Source organism: Thalassophryne amazonica, chromosome 2 (genome assembly GCF_902500255.1).
Source record: "Thalassophryne amazonica chromosome 2, fThaAma1.1, whole genome shotgun sequence".
NCBI classification, from domain to species: domain Eukaryota; kingdom Metazoa; phylum Chordata; class Actinopteri; order Batrachoidiformes; family Batrachoididae; genus Thalassophryne; species Thalassophryne amazonica.
In genome coordinates this window covers 131,157,616-131,176,264 of record NC_047104.1, presented here as the reverse complement: position 1 = coordinate 131,176,264, position 18,649 = coordinate 131,157,616, and the positions used below count along the sequence as shown (strand labels likewise).

The 18,649-nt window shown below is 49.7% G+C and overlaps 1 protein-coding gene across 1 annotated transcript; it reads right to left on the bottom strand.

Moving 5' to 3' along the window:
• Positions 1-388: 388 nt before the first annotated feature.
• LOC117504211 (guanosine-3',5'-bis(diphosphate) 3'-pyrophosphohydrolase MESH1-like) lies at positions 389-18,030 on the bottom strand. Its single transcript, XM_034163612.1, is given in 8 exon segments — positions 389-578; positions 9,048-9,116; positions 9,119-9,163; positions 9,166-9,228; positions 9,231-9,285; positions 9,373-9,428; positions 15,793-15,862; positions 17,971-18,030. Coding segments are annotated over 8 exon segments (549 nt in total). The 3' UTR covers positions 389-447.
• Between the last annotated feature and the right edge of the window lie 619 nt (positions 18,031-18,649).

The following is an 18,649-nucleotide window of genomic DNA, read 5'->3' as shown; positions in this document are numbered from 1 at the left end:
ACTGGCCTGGGAACGCCTCGGGATCCCCCAGTCAGAGGTGGTTAATGTGGCCCAGGAAAGGGAAGTCTGGGGTCCTCTGCTGGAGCTGTTGCCCCCACGAACTGATCCCGGATAAGCGGTTGAAGATGAGATGCGAATAAGTTTTGATATTATTGCTACTTGTTTTTGTACTCACCCTGTATACTACTGTGAAAGGCACAGTCTGTGATACTCCAACTGAACTCTTGGAGACGCTACAACAAATCTGTGGTGAGACTTCACAAACTGGGCAGAGTTCACGTCTGTTTAAAGAGCACAGTTTAAAAAAATATGACAAATTTACACCCTCACATTACTCAGACTCTGTCACTGTATTACAACAGAAAAAAAATCAAAGGCAATACATCTGTATTGACAGAAATGTGATTTATTGATGAATAAACAATGCATTTGCCAAAGATTTGGCTTTCAGAGCTGCACCCCCCTCTCTCTGAACAACTCTTCCAGCTTCTCTTCCAAAACCGAGTTGGTTCCTTTCAGACCTTTCACCACCTCACAGGCCCAAACAAAATACTCCTGGACTCGCTCAGATGTCCAACCTGCCAAACACACAATGGTATCAATGAAAATGTGCATTTCATGAACAGAAAATTAGGCTGGACATTACTGCAGTGTTGTCATGTTCCTTCACAAATGGCAGTATTGGTGTTTACTTTCCACTGTATTAAATGAAAATGTGTTACATTATTAAAACTTAAAAATAGAAATATGGTGAGTGCACCTGAGACCTTAATCTTTTACCTTCAAATGCAAACTTGTATGAGATTTTAGTTGTTGAAAAGTATCAATTCCTACTATATACAGTGGTGTTCAGAATAATAGTAGTGCTATGTGACTAAAAAGATTAATCCAGGTTTTGAGTATATTTCTTATTGTTACATGGGAAACAAGGTACCAGTAGATTCAGTAGAGTCTCACAAATCCAACAAGACCAAGCACTCATGATATGCACACTCTTAAGGCTATGAAATTGGGCTATTAGTAAAAAAAAAGTAGAAAAGGGGGTGTTCACAATAATAGTAGTGTGGCATTCAGTCAGAGTTCGTCAATTTTGTGCAACAAACAGGTGTGAATCAAGTGTCCCCTATTTAAGGATGATGCCAGCACCTGTTGAACATGCTTTTCCTCTTTGAAAGCCTGAGGAAAATGGGACATTCAAGACATTGTTCAGAAGAACAACATAGTTTGATTAAAAAGTTGATTGGAGAGGGGAAAAACTTATACGTAGGTGCAAAAAATTATAGGCTGTTCATCTACAATGATCTCCAATGCTTTAAAATGGGACAAAAAAAAAAAAAGAGACACATTGAAGAAAACGGAAAACAACCATCAAAATGATAGAATAACCAGAATGGCAAAGGCTCACCCATTTATCAGCTCCAGGATGATCAAAGACAGTCTGGAGTTACCTGTAAGTGCTGTGACAGTTAGAAGACGCCTGTGTGAAGCTAATTTATTTGCAAGAATCCCCCGCAAAGTCCCTCTGTTAAATAAAAGACGTGCAGAAGAGGTTACAATTTGCCAAATAACACATCAACTGGCCTAAAGAGAAATGGAGGAATATTTTGTGGACTGATGAGAGTAAAATTGTTCTTTTTGGGTCCAAGGGCCGCAGACAGTTTGTGAGACGACTCCCAAACTCTGAATTCAAGCCACAGTTCACAGTGAAGACAGTGAAGCATGGTGGTGCAAGCATCATGCTATGGGCATGTTTCTCCTACTATGGTGTTGGGCCTATCGCATACCAGGTATCATGGATCAGTTTGGATATGTCAAAATACTTGAAGAGGTCATGTTGCCTTATGTTGAAGAGGACATGCCCTTGAAATGGGTGTTTCAACAAGACAATGACCCCAAGCACACTAGTACACGAGCAAAATCTTGGTTCCAAACCAACAAAATTAATGTGAAGAAATCATGGAAAACTGTGGTTATACAACTAAATACTAGTTTAGTGATTCACAGGATTGCTAAAAAAAGCAGTTTGAACATATAGTTTGAGTTTGTAGCATCAACAGCAGATGCTACTATATTGTGAACACCCACTTTTCTACTTTTTTTTTTTTTTACTAATAGCCCAATTTCATAGCCTTAAGAGTGTGCATATCATGAAAGCTTGGTCTTGGATTTGTGAGAATCTTGTTTAAAAAAACTGGCTGTAAAACTGATGATTTACTGTAAATTCATCAAAAGGTGCCAGTAACTGTTTTCACCATACATTTTATGTCAGGATTTTGGTTTCACTTTAGAAAAGCATTTGTTTTGTTGCCAAATAACTTGACATTTAAAAAAATATTTTGAGAAATAAAAATGGCTTTTTTTTTTTTTTTTTTTTTTGCATTTATTTCTGACCATATATTAAAATGTGGACATAAAATAACTGTTGTGTGGGCCGCCAGAAGAGGAGGTACTGCTGGCCCACCACCAGAGGGCGCCCTGCCTGAAGTGCGGGCTTCAGGCACGAGAGGGCGCTGCCACCATGGACACAGCCGGGGTTGACAGCTGTCACCTATCTCCACTTCATCAATCCACTCCATAAAAGCCGGACGTCATCTCCACCTCGCTGCCGAGATATCACCTACCTGTGAAGGTAATTTCTCTGCTGACTTAAACTTAAATAATAGTCTGAACTCTTTTGCAGCCGTTTTCCTTGTGGTGTGCCTTATCAGCTGGATTGGCGTTTGGTGTGAATAGCGACGGCTACGCTTCAAACCCAATCCAGATAAGTGGTTTAACAGGAGCTGCACGAGTGTGTGATTAGAGGTGGAGGTGACTTTCCACCTTCTGACTGTTTTGTTACTGGGTGTGCACACACCCACATCTCACTGTTTGTGCTCCTCGCCAGCAGTACCAGATCCGACAGTCGGGGACGGTGATCACCTGGGAATTCGGGACCTGGCGGCTCCAGTATTCACCGGGTTCTGTGGCGGTGGAAATCGTGTGGTTCCGGGTTTTCCTCAGGACAGACGTCTTCTATCCTCGAGCCTGCCCACACGTCACCTTTGTGTATTGACTGCTATCAGATTCTGTGATTGTCTGTATAATCGTTGTGCACATTCACAACATTAAATTGTTACCTTTTGGCTCATCTATTGACCGTTCATTTGCGCCCCCTGTTGTGGGTCCGTGTCACTACACTTTCCCCAACAGGATATCTCGGCCACTGTCATGGATCCCGAGGGGCGTCAACCATCTGTTGGACAGCCAATGGAAGAGCAGGGTGCACAGGCGTCGGCTGGAGGCGTGATTGGTGAGTTGCAGCACATCCTCACCGCCTTTACCGCTCGATGGACCTGATGACCGAGCAACACATCATCCTTAATCGCAGGATGGAGGCTCTCACCGCACAGGTGGAAGCGCGCGCTCAGGGCGCTGCTGCAGCTCCTCCTCCTGCCGACCCGGTGCCGAATACAGATATTCCACTGGTCATTCAACGAACCCCCCCACCATCCCCTGAAGCATACATAAGCCCCCAGAGCCGTACGGAGGTTGTGTGGAGACGTGCGCGGACTTTCTTATGCAGTGTTCGCTCGTCTTTGCACAGCGTCCCGTGATGTACGCGTCTGACGCCAGTAAGGTGGCTTACGTGATTAATTTGCTTCGAGGTGAGGCACGCGCGTGGGCTACAGCACTTTGGGAATAAAGTTCACAGCTCCTTGCCTCTTATACTGGTTTGTGAGGGAGCTCAGAACTGTTTTTGATCACCCTAACAGAGGCGAAACCGCATCTACCGTGCTGCTGTCAATGAGACAGGGGCGCCGGAGCGCAGCCGAATATGCAGTTGACTTCCGCATCACGGCTGCGAGATCTGGCTGGAATATGACTGCGCTCCGCGCCGCCTTCATAAACGGACTGTCGTCGGTCCTGAAGGAGCACCTGGTGGCTAAGGAGGAACCGCTGGGATTTGGCTGAGCTTATCGATTTGGTTATACGATTGGACAATCGGTTAAAAGAACGCCGACGAAGCGAGGCGAAGGGCGTGGTCAGGCACAAGCCGTCCCTCTTCCTCCCGGGTCCGAAAGGGAGCCGTCTTCCCCACACTCCACAGCCACAGCGCTCCGTGTGGCTACAGCTCCCCCTGCTGACGATGCTAGGGACACGAGCAGGGCCACATTCAGACAGAGGAGGCTGGTCCCGCGGGGAGTGCTTTGTCTGCAGCTTGAGTGAGCATCAGCAGAGAACTGCCTCAAACGGTCAAAACACAAACGCCCGCCCTTCGAGACTGGGCTGAGGGGGGGGGTCAGAACATTCAACGTGGGTCATACACATCTTTCAACACGACTCCCAGTTACAATCCTGAGCAGGGATTTAACCCTTCAAGCCCCAGCACTGGTGGACACGGGGTCAGAAGGGAATCTGTTGGATAGCAGATGGCAAGGGAGTAGGGCTCCCTCTGGTGGCGCTTTCTTCGCCAGTGAAGGTGCGAGCACTAGATGGCACTCTTCTCCCTTTTATCACACACAAGACACTACCTGTAACCCTGGTAGTGTCTGGGAATCACCGGGAGGAGATTGAGTTTTTTGTAACTCCTTCTACCTCCCGCGTGATTTTGGGCTTCCCATGGATGATTAAACACAATCCCCGGATTGATTGGCCGTCTGGGGTTGTGGCTCAGTGGAGCGAAACCTGCCACCGACTTGTTTAGGATCCTCAGTTCCTCCCGGTGGTAAATGCTAATGAGGAGGTTAAAGTCCCTCCCAATCTGACGGCGGTGCCGGTTGAGTACCGCGATCTTGCTGACGTCTTCAGCAAGGATCTGGCGCTCACCCTTCCCCCGCACCGTCCGTACGATTGTGCCATTGATTTGGTCCCGGGCGTTGAGTTCCCGTCCAGCAGGCTGTACAATCTCTCACGTCCTGAGCGCGAATCAATGGAGACCTACATCCGGGACTCATTAGCTGCCGGGCTGATCCGGAATTCCACCTCCCGGATGGGTGCAGGTTTCTTTTTTGTGGGCAAGAAAGATGGCGGACTCCGTCCATGCATTGATTACAGGGGGTCTGAACGACCATAACGGTTCGTAATCGATACCCTTTACCCCTGTTGGATTCAGTGTTCACGCCCCTGCATGGAGCCCAATTTTTACCAAACTGGACCTTAGGAATGCGTACCACCTGGTTCGGATCCGGAAGGGAGACAAATGGAAGACGGCATTTCAACACCCCATTAGGTCATTTGAGTACCTGGTCATGCCGTTCGGCCTCACTAACGCCCCCGCGACGTTCCAAGCATTGGTAAACGACGTCTTGCGGGACTTTCCTGCACCGATTCGTCTTCGTATATCTGGATGACATACTCATCTTTTCCCCGGACCCTGAGACTCATGTCCAGCATGTACATCAGTCCTGCAGCGGTTGTTGGAGAACGGCTGTTTGTGAAGGGCGAGAAGTGTGAGTTTCACCGCACCTCATTGTCCTTCCTGGGGTTCATCATCTCCTCCAACTCCGGTCGCCCCTGATCCGGCCAAGATTGCGGCGGTGAGAGATTGGCCCCAACCAACAAGCCGTAGGAAGCTGCAACAGTTCCTCGGCTTTGCAAATTTCTACAGGAGGTTCATTAAGGGCTACAGTCAGGTAGTTAGCCCCCTGACAGCCCTGACCTCTCCAAAAGTCCCCTTCACCTGGTCGGATCGGTGCAAAGCCGCATTCAAGGAGTTGAAACGCCGGTTCTCGTCTGCACCAGTTCTGGTGCAGCCCGACCCTAGCCGCCAGTTTGTGGTTGAAGTGGACGCCTCTGACTCAGGGATAGGAGCCGTGCTATCCCAGAGCGGAGAGACCGATAAGGTTCTTCACCCGTGTGCCTACGTTTCTCGCAGGTTGACCCCAGCTGAACGGAACTATGACGTCGGCAATCGAGAACTCCTTGCGGTGAAAGAGGCTCTTGAGGAGTGGAGACACCTGTTGGAGGGAGCGTCTGTGCCGTTCTCGGTTTTCACTGACCATCGGAACCTGGAGTATATCAGGACCGCCAAGCGGCTGAACCCCAGGCAAGCCCGCTGGTCATTGTTCTTCGGGCGTTTTGACTTCCGGATCACCTATCGCCCCGGGACCAAGAACCAGAGATCGGATGCCTTGTCCCGGGTACACGAAGATGAAGTCAAGACGGAGCTGTCGGATCCACTGGAGTCCATCATTCCTGAGTCCACTATCGTGGCCACCCTCACCTGGGACGTGGAGTAGACCGTCCGGGAGGCCCTGGCACAGAGCCCGGACCCAGGAACCGGTCCGAAGAACTGTTTTATATGTCCCACCAGAGGCCAGAGCTGCAGTCTTGGACTTCTGTCACGGTTCCAAGCTCTCCTGTCATCCGGGGGTGCGAAGGACCATGGCAGTTGTCCGGCAGCGCTTCTGGTGGGCGTCTATGGAGGCCGACGGCCAGGAGTATGTCCAGGCCTGTACCACCTGTGCCAGGGGCAAGGCAGACCACACGAAGACACAAGGACTTCTGCAGCCTCTACCGGTGCCTCGTTGCCACTGGTCCCACATTGGCCTGGACTTTGTCACGGGTCTCCCACCGTCCCAGGGCATGACGACCATCTTCACGATAGTGGACCGATTCTCCAAGGCGGCCCACTTCGTGGCCCTCCCGAATCTCCCAACGGCCCAGGAGACAGCAGACCTCCTGGTCCGCCACGTCGTGCGTCTGCATGGGATACCAGCGGACATCGTCTCGGACCGTGGTCCTCAGTTCTCCTCACAGGTGTGGAGGAGTTTCTGCAGGGAACTGGGGGCCAGCGTGAGCCTCTCGTCCGGGTATCATCCTCAGATGAACAAACAGGCAGAGCGGGCCAACCAAGAACTTGAACAGGCTCTCCGCTGCGTCACGTCCGCGCACCCGTCGGCCTGGAGTGACCATCTGGCCTGGATCGAGTACGCCCATAACAGCCAGGTGTCCTCTGCCACCGGCCTCTCCCCGTTCGAAGTGTGTCTGGGGTATCAGCCCCCACTGTTCCCTGTGGTGGAGGGAGAGGTCGGTGTGCCCTCGGTCCAGGCCCACCTGCAAAGATGCCGACGGGTGTGGTGTACCGCCCGCTCTGCCTTGTTGAAGGCCCGGACAAGGGCTAAGGCCCATGCAGACCGCCGGCGTTCCCCGCCCTGCTTACCAGCCCGGGCAGAGGTATGGCTATCAACGAAGGACATCCCCTTACAAGTGGACTCCCCTAAGCTGAAGGAACGTTACATTGGACCATTCCAGATCCTCAAAGTCCTCAGTCCGGCCGCAGTGAAGCTGAAGCTACCAGCTTCACTGCGGATCCACCCGGTCTTTCATGTCTCCCGTGTCAAGCCATACCACACCTCCACCCTGCACTCCTGGACGGCGCCACCCCCTGCCCGGATCATCGACGGGGAGCCTGCATGGACAGTGCGCAGGCTCCTGGATGTCCTCGTAAGGGCCGGGGGTTTCAGTATTTGGTGGACTGGGAGGGGTATGGACCGGGGAACGCTCCTGGGTGAAGAGGAGCTTCATCCTGGACCTGGCCCTCCTGGCCGACTTCTACCACCGTCACCCGAACAAGCCTGGTCGGGCCCAGGAGGCACCCGTTGAGGGGGGGTCCTGTTGTGTGGGCCGCCAGAGAGGAGGTACTGCTGGCCCACCCCAGAGGGCGGCCTGCCTGAAGTGCAGGCTTCAGGCAGGGCGCCTGAAAAACACCTTCAACCAGAATCCAGACTCTCATTGGAAGCTATAGGAACATTTAGAGGCTGTTATTTCTGCAAAAGGAGGATCTACTAAATATTGCTGGATTTTTTTTTTCTGTTGGGGTGCCCAAATTTATGCACCTGCCTAATTTTGTTTCAAGAATTATTGTACACTTTCTGTAAATCCTATAAATTTCATTTCACTTCTCATATCACTGTGTTTATCTGCTGTGGTAAATGGAGTGCATTGATATAGTGCTTTTCCATCTGCATCAGATGCTCAAAGCGCTTTACAAATAATGCCCCACATTCACCCCGATGTCAGGGTGCTGCTATACAAGGTGCTCACACACAATAGGGTTTAAAGACCTTGCCCAAGGGCCCTTTGTGATTTTCCAGTCAGGCTGGGATTTGAACCGAGGATCTTCTTGTCTCAAGCTCACACTTTAACCACTAGATTATCACCTCTCCCCAAATATATGACATTTAACTGAAATTCCTGACACTATCTGCAGCAAGATCATGTTGTAGGTCTTTGAAGCAGGTCTGTGGGTTGACTATGACTGTTCTCACCATCCTTCGCTTCAGCTTATCTGAGATATTTCTTGGTTTCTGATCCAGACAACCAATGATTTATAAATGAAAATCATGAAATTATCAGGGGTGCCCAAACTTTTGCATACAACTGTAATTGCTAATAGATCTTTTTAAAAAATGATCTTTCCTTGATTTCTAGCCAGAATTACTTTCCTTCTTTCAAATTCTCACATGGTGTGACACAGCTGTGTGAAGTTTCACTGAAATCCACCAAACTGTTTAAGCAATATTATATTTATGAACATATGGAAGGATGGGGCGATTCCTGTATATATAACTCCCACATTTGTGTGTGTGTGTGAGAGACTGAATATTTCCTGGAGTTTAGTAAAAATTAATTTTGTTTTGAACATGTGGGCGAGACGTTTTTGCTTTAAAATTAAACAATATATATCTTTGTAAAAGAATACTGATTATTATTATGTGATTAAAAAAATAAAAAATATGTATCATTTTCCCATTGTTCCGGTGCTGATCGGTGCTATGGAGTGTTTTATCCATAGAAAGACAGACAGACAGACAGCCTGCTCTTCAAAGCCACCTTATTTTACATGTATTATTCATTCCATATTTTAGATTCTCTTATTCTGTTTTATGTACTGTATGTTTCACACATTCACAAACTCTCATTTTGTTGTAATAGTAACTAATATTACATATGGTTGCAAATAACATGTCAATCAAGTAAGAAATCAGTAAAAAGTAAATGGATGATGTGAACCGGCCGTGTTGAGCGGCTCGGTTGTGAGCAGATTGTGTGACAAAGATGCTGACCGACAGGTGTGCAGCGGTTCAAGTCCCTCAGATTGTATAGTTTGTCGGCCAATTTGACCAGTTTGGCTTGTCGCTACACTGAGCAGCATGTTCCACCTGCAGGCGCTTCCTCTCCTGTTGGGCAACGTTTTGTCGTCTGTCACCTCACACACGATGCGAGTCACAGTGAGCCCAACATGGATTCCAGTTCTGTTGGTGTGGTGTCCGTGTCCTCCACTGTGTCGTGAAGCAGAGCAGCCTGTGGAACACAAGCACATCCCAGGTGGATCATTTTTAAAATTACACCAATGCCAGGTTCATATGATGCCACCAAATCATATCATACTTGCAAAACCTCAATGTCTGTGATTCCTCCTTCATGGCTGAGGATTCTCGCGACTCCTTAAAAGTACAAACACACACACACACACACACAACACACCACACACACACACACTGTTGTGAAGGTGTCGTAACATGGACCCACAACAGGGGGCGCAAATGAACGGACAATGGATAAGAAAAGGAGTAACAATTTAATGTTGTGAAGGCACACAACGGAATACAGACAGAATAATAATGGATGCCAATTGTACACAAGAGGACTGTGGGCAGGCTCGAAGATAGAGACCTCTGGTGATCGAAGAGCCGGGCCCACACCGCTTCCACCACCAACGGCCTGAAGAACACCGGAGCCGCCAAGTCCTGAGTCCCCAGGTGGTCTCTGTCCTCCGTTGTCGGCCCTGGTACTGCTGGCAGATAAGAACAGATGATGGTGAGTGTGAGTCCTCACGCCCAGCAACCTTTACACACAATTCCTCCGGGAGGGAAAACCTCCACCTCCAGATACGTTATCACTCGTGCAGCTCCTGTTTGTCCCTCTTCTGGATGGAGTGAGGACGAAGACCGTCGTCCTCTCACTATCCGCCAATCCAATCTCCAACAGACTTCACAGGTGTACGGCTGCACACAGATCACAATTTGAAAAAACACTCAGAAAATACAGCAGAGAAGATTACCTCTAGTGGTAGATGATTTCTCGGCGAGGAGGTGGAGTTTAATCCGCTTCTTATGAGGTGGTTGATGAGAGACAGCTGGTGTGGTTGACAAGTGACAGCTGTCACTTCCAATGGCTCCGGCGCCCTCTCATGCTTGAAGCCCGCACTCCAAGCAGGGCGCCGACTGGTGGTGATGGGCCAGCAGTACCTCCTCTTCAGCGGCCCACACAACAGGACCCCCCCTCAACGGGCGCCTCCTGGCGCCCGACCAGGCTTGTCCGGGTGTCAGCGGTAGAAATCGGCCAGGAGGGCCGGTCCAGGATGAAGCTCCTCTTCACCCAGGAGCGTTCTTCGGGTCCGTACCCCTCCCAGTCCACCAAGTACTGAAAACCCCGGCCCATCCGACGGACGTCCAGGAGCCGACGAACAGTCCACGCCGGCTCCCCGTCGATGATTCGGGCAGGAGGTGGCTCAGGTCCAGGGGTGCAGGTGAGGCGTGGTATGGCTTGAGTCTAGAGACATGAAAAACCGGGTGGATCCGCAGTGAAGCCGGGAGTGTCAGCTTCACTGCGGCTGGACTGAGGATCTTGGCGATGGGGAATGGTCCAATGAAACGGTCCTTCAGTTTTTGGGATGCCACTTGGAGCGGGATGTCCTTAGTGGATAACCACACCTCCTGCCCCGGTTGGTATGCAGGGGCCGGGGATCGCCGGCGATCTGCATGGGCCTTAGCCCTCATCTGGGCCCGCAACAGGGCAGAACGGGCGGTCCGCACACCCTGGCGGCACCTCCGCAGGTGGGCCTGGACCGAGGGTACCCCGACCTCTCCCTCCACAAGTGGGAACAATGGGGGCTGGTAGCCCAGACATGCTTCAAAAGGGGAGAGGCCGGTGGCAGATGACACTTGGCTGTTGTGAGCGTACTCGATCCAGGCCAGATGGTTACTCCAGGCCGCCGGATGCGCGGAGGTTACACAGCGAAGGGCCTGTTCTAAGTCCTGGTTCGCCCGCTCTGCCTGGCCGTTGTCGTCTGCGGTGATACCCGACGAGAGACGTACGGTGGCCCCCAGCTCCTTACAAAAACTCCTCCAGACCTGCGAGGAGAACTGGGGACCACGATCCGAGACGATGTCCGACGGTATCCCATGCAAACGCACGACGTGGTGGACCAGGAGGTCTGCTGTCTCCTGGGCCGTTGGGAGCTTCGGGAGGGCCACGAAGTGGGCCGCCTTGGAGAACCGGTCCACTATCGTCAGTATGGCGGTGTTGCCCTGGGACGGCGGGAGGCCCGTGACGAAGTCCAGGCCGATGTGGGACCAGGGCATGAGGCACAGGCAGGGGTTGGAGGAGACCCTGGTCTTGTGATGGTCCGCCTTGCCCCTGGCATAGGTGGTACAGGCCTGGACGTAGTCCCGGACGTCGGCTTCCAGTGACGCCCACCAGAAGCGCTGCTGGACTACTGCCACGGTCCTACGCACTCCGGGATGACAGGAGAACTTCGATCCATGGCAGAAGTCCAAGACGGCAGCCCTAGCCTCTGGTGGGACGTAAAGTTTTTCTTCGGACCATCTCCCGGGTCCGGGTTCCTTGCCAGGGCCTCCCGGACGGTTTCCTCCACGTCCCAGGTGAGGGTGGCCACGACAGTGGACTCGGGAAGGATGGTTTCGATGGGGTCCGACAACTCAGCCTTGGCCTCCTCTTCGTGCACCCGGGACAGTGCATCGGACCATTGATTCCTAGTCCCGGGGCGGTAGGTGATCCGGAAGTCAAAGCGTCCAAAGAACAGGGACCAGCGGGCTTGCCTGGGGTTCAGCCGCCTGGCGGTCCGGATGTACTCCAGGTTCCGGTGGTCCGTGAAAACCATGAAAGGCTCCGTAGCTCCCTCCAACAGGTGTCTCCACTCTTCCAGAGCCTCCTTCACCGCGAGGAGTTCCCGATTGCCCACGTCATAATTCCGCTCAGCGGGGTCAACCTGCGGGAAAAGTAGGCACAAGGATGGAGAACTTTATCGGACTCCCCGCTCTGGGACAGCACGGCTCCTATCCCTGAGTCTGAGGTCCACCTCCACTATGAACTGGCGAGTAGGATCAGGCTGCACCAGAACTGGCGCAGACGAAAACCGGCGTTTCAACTCCCTAAACGCGGCCTCGCACCGGTCCGACCAGGTGAAGGGGACCTTAGTGGAGGTCAGGGCAGTCAGGGGCTAACAACCTGACTGTAACCTTAACGAACCTCCTGTAGAAGTCTGCAAAGCCGAGGAACTGTTGCAGCTTCCTACGGCTTTTTGGTTGGGGCCAATCCCTCACCGCCGCAACCTTGGCCGGATCCGGGGCGACGGAGTTGGAGGAGATGATAACCCCAGGAAGGACAAAGAAGTGCGGTGAAACTCACACTTCTCGCCCTTCACAAACAACCGTTTTCTAACAACCGCTGTAGGACCTGACGTACATGCTGGACATGAGTCTCAGGGTCCGGAGAAAAGATGAGTATATCATCCAGATATACGAAGACAACCGGTGCAGGAAGTCCCCAAGACATCGTTAACCAATGCTTGGAACGTCGCGGGCGCATTGGTGACCAAACGGCATGACCAGGTACTCAAAATGACCTAACGGGGTGTTAAATGCCGTCTTCCATTCGTCTCCCTTCCAGATCCGAACCAGGTGGTACGCATTCCTAAGATCAACTTTGGTGAATATTTGAGCTCCATGCAGGGGCGTGAACACCGAATCCAAGAGGGGCAATGGGTATCGATTGCGAACCGTGATCTCGTTCAACCCCCTGTAATCAATGCATGAATGGAGTCCGCCGTCTTTCTTACCCACAAAAAAGCCCGCACCCATCGGGGAGGTGGAGTTCCGGATCAATCCGGCGGCTAAGGAGTCCCGGATGTAGGTCTCCATTGATTCGCGTTCTGGACGTGAGAGGTTGTACAGTCTACTGGACGGGTACTCAACGTCTGGAATCAAATCAATGGCACAATCGTACGGTCGGTGCGGGGTAAGAGTGAGTGCCAGATCTTTGCTGAAAACATCAGCCAGATCATGGTACTCCTCGGGCACCGCCGTCAGATTGGGAGGGACTTTAACCTCCTCCTTAGCCGTGATCCCGGGTGAACCGAGGATCCTAAACACTCCCGTGGCAGGCTTCGCTCCACTGCGCCACTACCCCAGACGGCCAATCGATCCGGGGATTGTGTTTCACCATCCAAGGAAAACCCAAAATCACTCGGGAGGTAGAAGGTGTCACGTAAAACACGATCTCCTCCCTGTGATTCCCAGACACAACCAGAGTCACGGGCTGTGTCCGGTGTGTGATTAACGGGAGTAGAGTGCCATCTAGTGCCCGTACCTTCAAAGGCGAAGGCAGAGCCACTAGGGAGCCCTACTTCCTTTGCCTCTGCTATCCAACAGATTCCCTTCTGACCCCGTGTCTACCAGTGCTGGGGCGTGAAGGGTTAAATCCCCACTCAGGATTATCACTGGGATTCGTGCTGATCTGCGGGGTCTCCCCGTGTACATGTTATGGCCCACCCTTAGCCCAGTTTCTAAGGACGGTGTTGGTGTTTGACCGTTTGGGGCAGTCTTTTAACATGTGCTCACATGAGCCACAGTAAAACACTCCCCGCGGGCCAGCCTCCTTTGTCTGACATCAGATCTCACTTTGGCCTGCTCGTGTCCATAGCTTCATCAGCAGGGGGAGCTGTTGCCACACGGAGCCCTCTGGCAATGGAACGTGGGGACGACGTCACCCCTTCGGACCCGGAAGAGAGGGACGACTTGTGCCCGGCCACGCCCCCCGGCCTGCTCCCGACAGTGTTCATTTAAGCGGTTGTCTAAGCGTATAACCAGATAGACAAGCCCGTCGAAATCCTGCAGTTCGTCCTTAGCCAGTAAATGCTCCTTCAGTACTGGAGACAGTCCGCTTATGAAGGCAGCACGGAGCGCAACATCATTCCAGCCAGACCTCGCAGCCGCGATGCGGAAATCGACAGCGTAATCAGCTGCGCTCCGACGCCCCTGTCTCATTGACAGCAGCACGGTCGAGGCGGTCTCGCCTCTGTTGGGATGATCAAACACTTGTTTGAATTCCCGTATAAACCCAGCGTATGATGTCAGAAGCCATGAATCCTGTTCCCAGAGCGCTGTAGCCCAAGCGCGGCCTCACCTCGAAGCAGATTAATTACATAAGCCACCCGGGTGGCGTCTGATGCGTACATAACCGGACGCTGTGCAAAAACGAGCGAACACTGCATTAGGAAGTCTGCGCACGTTTCGACACAGCCTCCGTACGGTTCGAGAGGGCTTATGTAAGCTTCAGGGGACGGTGGGGGGGGTTGTTGAACGGCCAGTGGAACGTCTGTATTAGGCCCCGGGCCAGCAGGAGGAGACACTGCAGCGACGCTCGACTCGCGTGCTTCCACTCTGGCGGTGAGAGCCTCCATCCTCAGATTGAGGATTGCATTTTGCTCGGTTACCAGATGTAACTGAGCAGTGAAAGCGGTAAGGATTTGCTGCAGATCACTTACCACGCCTCCTGCTGACGCCTGCGCTCCTTGTTCTCCCATTGGCTGTTCAAGCTGTGGTTGACGCCCCTCGGGATCCATGACGAATGGTCGAGAAATCCTGTTGTGAAGGTGTCGTAACACGGACCCACAACAGGGGCGCAAATGAACGGACAATGGATAAGAAAAGGAGTAACAATTTAATGTTGTGAAGGCACACAACGGAATACAGACAGAAAAATAATGGATGCCAATTGTACACAAAGGACTGTGGGCAGGCTCGAAGATAGGACCTCTGGTGATCGAAGAGCCGGGGCCCACACCGCTTCCACCACCAACGGCCTGAAGAACACCGGAGCCGCCAAGTCCTGAGTCCCCAGGTGGTCTCTGTCCTCCGTTGTCGGCCCTGGTACTGCTGGCAGATAAGAAACAGATGATGGTGAGTGTGAGTCCTCACGCCCAGCAACCTTTACACACAATTCCTCCGGGAGGGAAAACCTCCACCTCCAGATACGTTATCACTCGTGCAGCTCCTGTTTGTCCCTCTTCTGGATGGAGTGAGGGACGAAGACCGTCGTCCTCTCACTATCCGCCAATCCAATCTCCAACAGACTTCACAGTGTACGGCTGCACACAGATCACAATTTGAAAAAACACTCAGAAAATACAGCAGAAGATTACCTCTAGTGGTAGATGATTTCTCGGCGAGGAGGTGGAGTTGTAATCCGCTTCTTATGAGGTGGTTGATGAGAGACAGCTGGTGGGTTGACAAGTGACAGCTGTCACTTCCAATGGCTCTGGCGCCCTCTCATGCTTGAAGCCCGCACTCCAAGCAGGGCGCCGACTGGTGGTGGTGGGCCAGCAGTACCTCCTCTTCAGCGGCCCACACAACACCACGTGAGGATCAAGAGAGGAGGCTTTGTATTCTGCTGCTATGATTACCACAATTCTAAATTTAGATGACATTAACCAGTAACACAAATCGATACTTTCCACCTGGATTGAAACTTGATAATTATTTTTTTTATATCCATGTGTCTGAATTCAGCTTCATGAATTCATGCTTCATGAAATCTGGTATATTGTACGAGTTTCCTAATCCCTATCTGGCAATAAACTGATTATGTTTCGGATTTGGACAAAACAAGACATTTAAAAGCATTCCTGGGCTCTGGAAAATATATTTTTCCACAATTTTATGATATCTCTATCCTAAACAACAATCAATTAATTGTCAGTTATTTTCCACTCAGGGTGCTGCTCACGGTGCTGTTTGGCTTCCAGCAGGGAGAGGACAAAGTACTTGTCTTTCTCCTCAGTAGTCACTGAATTACACTGCAAATAGATGACAACACACTGTCATTACCACACTCACTGACACAACTACAGGGCTGTGCACACGTGGAGGCATGCACGCTCAGCATCTCTCCCAGGATCTTGTTGACTGTGGTGCAGTCAGACATGCAATGCTGTGCCACAACGTTGGGCCGTTGCTCCTTCCGACAAAATCAGAAAAGCAGTAGGTGGCGGCACTTTGGCCTGTGCAGCGGATTGAGGGATGGCAGGGACAGGGGTCACAGGATGGTTTGAGCAGATGGAGATCACTGACATGACAGGACTGAAGAGCTGAATGTAAGTCAGAACAGTGTTTGCACAGAAGGAATTGAGTGGAAGGACAGGAGGTGAAGGAGGAAGTGAGGGAGGGCAGCAGATGAAGGAGGTGCAGCAGGTGCAGATGTTGGAGCTGTGTGCTCCACCATCTCCTCAAAAACAGTGATGGGTGAAATGCTCCCCTCCAGCACTTGAGTTGGTCAATCCTGTCTGACAAACTCAAATGCTTGGTGAAGCTCCTCAAAAAAAGTTCTTCCTCAAAGTGTTTTTCTGTAATCCTGAAACAACATTAATATTAATCATTATTTTTTCACGTGGAACTCTAAGGCAGAGAATTACAAAATGTTCACCATAATAAATCATCATCTGACAATTACAAATATAAGAAAACTGCTATTTGGACACATTTTGGTCTTGTGTATTTAAATCATGTAAGTGCAGCAGACTTTTTTCAGTGTATGTTTGCAATTGAGAAATAAGAAAAAATTATTTGGATACATTCTGATGACGTGGAAATGTATGTCATGCATTATTTTTTTCCCAGTGTGAGGTCAATTGAAACTTACACAGAGGTCAAAGTTTAAAAATGCTCCAAACAAGTTAATCTATTTTGCACAATTTGTTCAGCTTAGTTATGATTTTATTTGGTGAAATATGCCAAATGTTGGGGAATCTATTGGACATTGACCTTGTTCACCCTTTGCAGACAAAACATTTCAAATATTTGAAATTCGTCATTTTTAAATCCAATTTGCTCAACCAGTAATTTATATCACTTTTTTTTAATACTAAATTGGCGATATTATAATTTTTGACCCCAGTACATAGACAAATTGGTCTTTGGTATCATTTTTACTGATTTTACCCAATAATAAAAATCTTCAGCTGTAGATAGAAAGAACACTTATGTTTTTGGAGACTTTATGACACAAATAATGTGGTGTACAACATGGTTGGTGTGTTTTTCATTGTTAATAGATCCAACAAACAACAAAAATAGAATCTGCATCCAAAGCCAGCAACCAACACAAAACAAATGCACAAATAAAACTCCAACACACATCATCTCTTCATCAAAAGCAGTAAATCACATCATTAATCATCACAGTTTATCTGTATATTATACAGTGCATCCAAAAATACTCACAGCGAATCACTTTTTCTACATTTATGTAATAGCCTTATTCCAAAATCAAGTACATTTTTTCCCCTCAAAATTCTACTTACAACACCCCATAATTGCATGATTTTTTTCTTTTAATTTTAGCAAATTAATAAACCGAAGAATCACATGGATGTAAGTATTCACACTCTTTGTTCAATACTTTGTTGATGCCCCTTGGCAGCAATTCCAGCCTCGTGTCCTCTTGAATATGATGCCACAAGCTTGGTGCATCTGTCCTTGGGCAGTTTTGCCCATTCCTCTTGGCAGCACCTCTCAAGCTCCATCAGGTTAGATGGGGAGCGTCGGTGCATTTTTTTTTTTTTTACTTAGGCTTAGTTAAACTGTAAAATTGTAGAAATTACAGTAAAATCTATTCAATTACATTATGTGTCACTTTGTTGCCACAGTTGTTTTGAGTAAACATTGGTCAAATTTTTAACACTGTGGATTTGAGGTTTTGGGGATTTTATCCTCCATAATTAAAATTTCAGTGTACAGTTTAAACACAGCTGCTGTTTTCTGGGAGAACTGTTTGAATGGTTGTGGTTCATCTCATCCTTACCAGATGAGTTACCGCGTAGTGAAGCAGCATAAAATCTTCCTGTATGAACCGTCTGAAAAGAAGGTTCATGGAACACCAGTGGGCCCACTACTGCTCTCATCTTACCCGAAACTGTTGCGTGCTGATTTTTGTGCCAAAAATCTGAGTGCATTGTGGGGAAAGCATGGTGCATTTAAGCCACTGGATATATGCAGCCAAATACATCATTCTTACAAAAGCATTTCCCTTTCTCTCTCTTTCATACTCACACACAATATCACCTGTCATTGGATGGTCATATCAATCAGTGAATGATCACGGTGAAGAACAGCTCAAAACTGTTCAGTCAGTCCTTCACAGCACGTTATTATGACTCTGTTCGGCTGTACAGGCATCCGTGTACCAATAATTTTTTCATAGTGACAGCAGGTGATGGTTGTTGTTTCGGCCCCTCCCATTGGGTCAGGGTTCCCACAGCAGTTACAGCTGTATCCGCATTTGTATTTGGCACAGGTTTTACACCAGATGTCCTTCCTGACACAACTCCACTTTTACCTGGAGAAATACACACAGCCACTGGTGTTCCAAAGATGTCTCCAATTCAAGTACTAACCACACTGCTCAGCTTCACACAGAGCAGACGGGCTGCACCAAAATGCACAAGAACAGCCCAAATTATTAGATTGATTTTCTGTTCAGCAATATAACTCTAAAATTGTGTATCATGAAAAAGCAATGCAACGAAAGCATGCATAAGGCAGATTAAAATATAATGGGACTCCTTCCTCTTTGCACAAGCTCAATT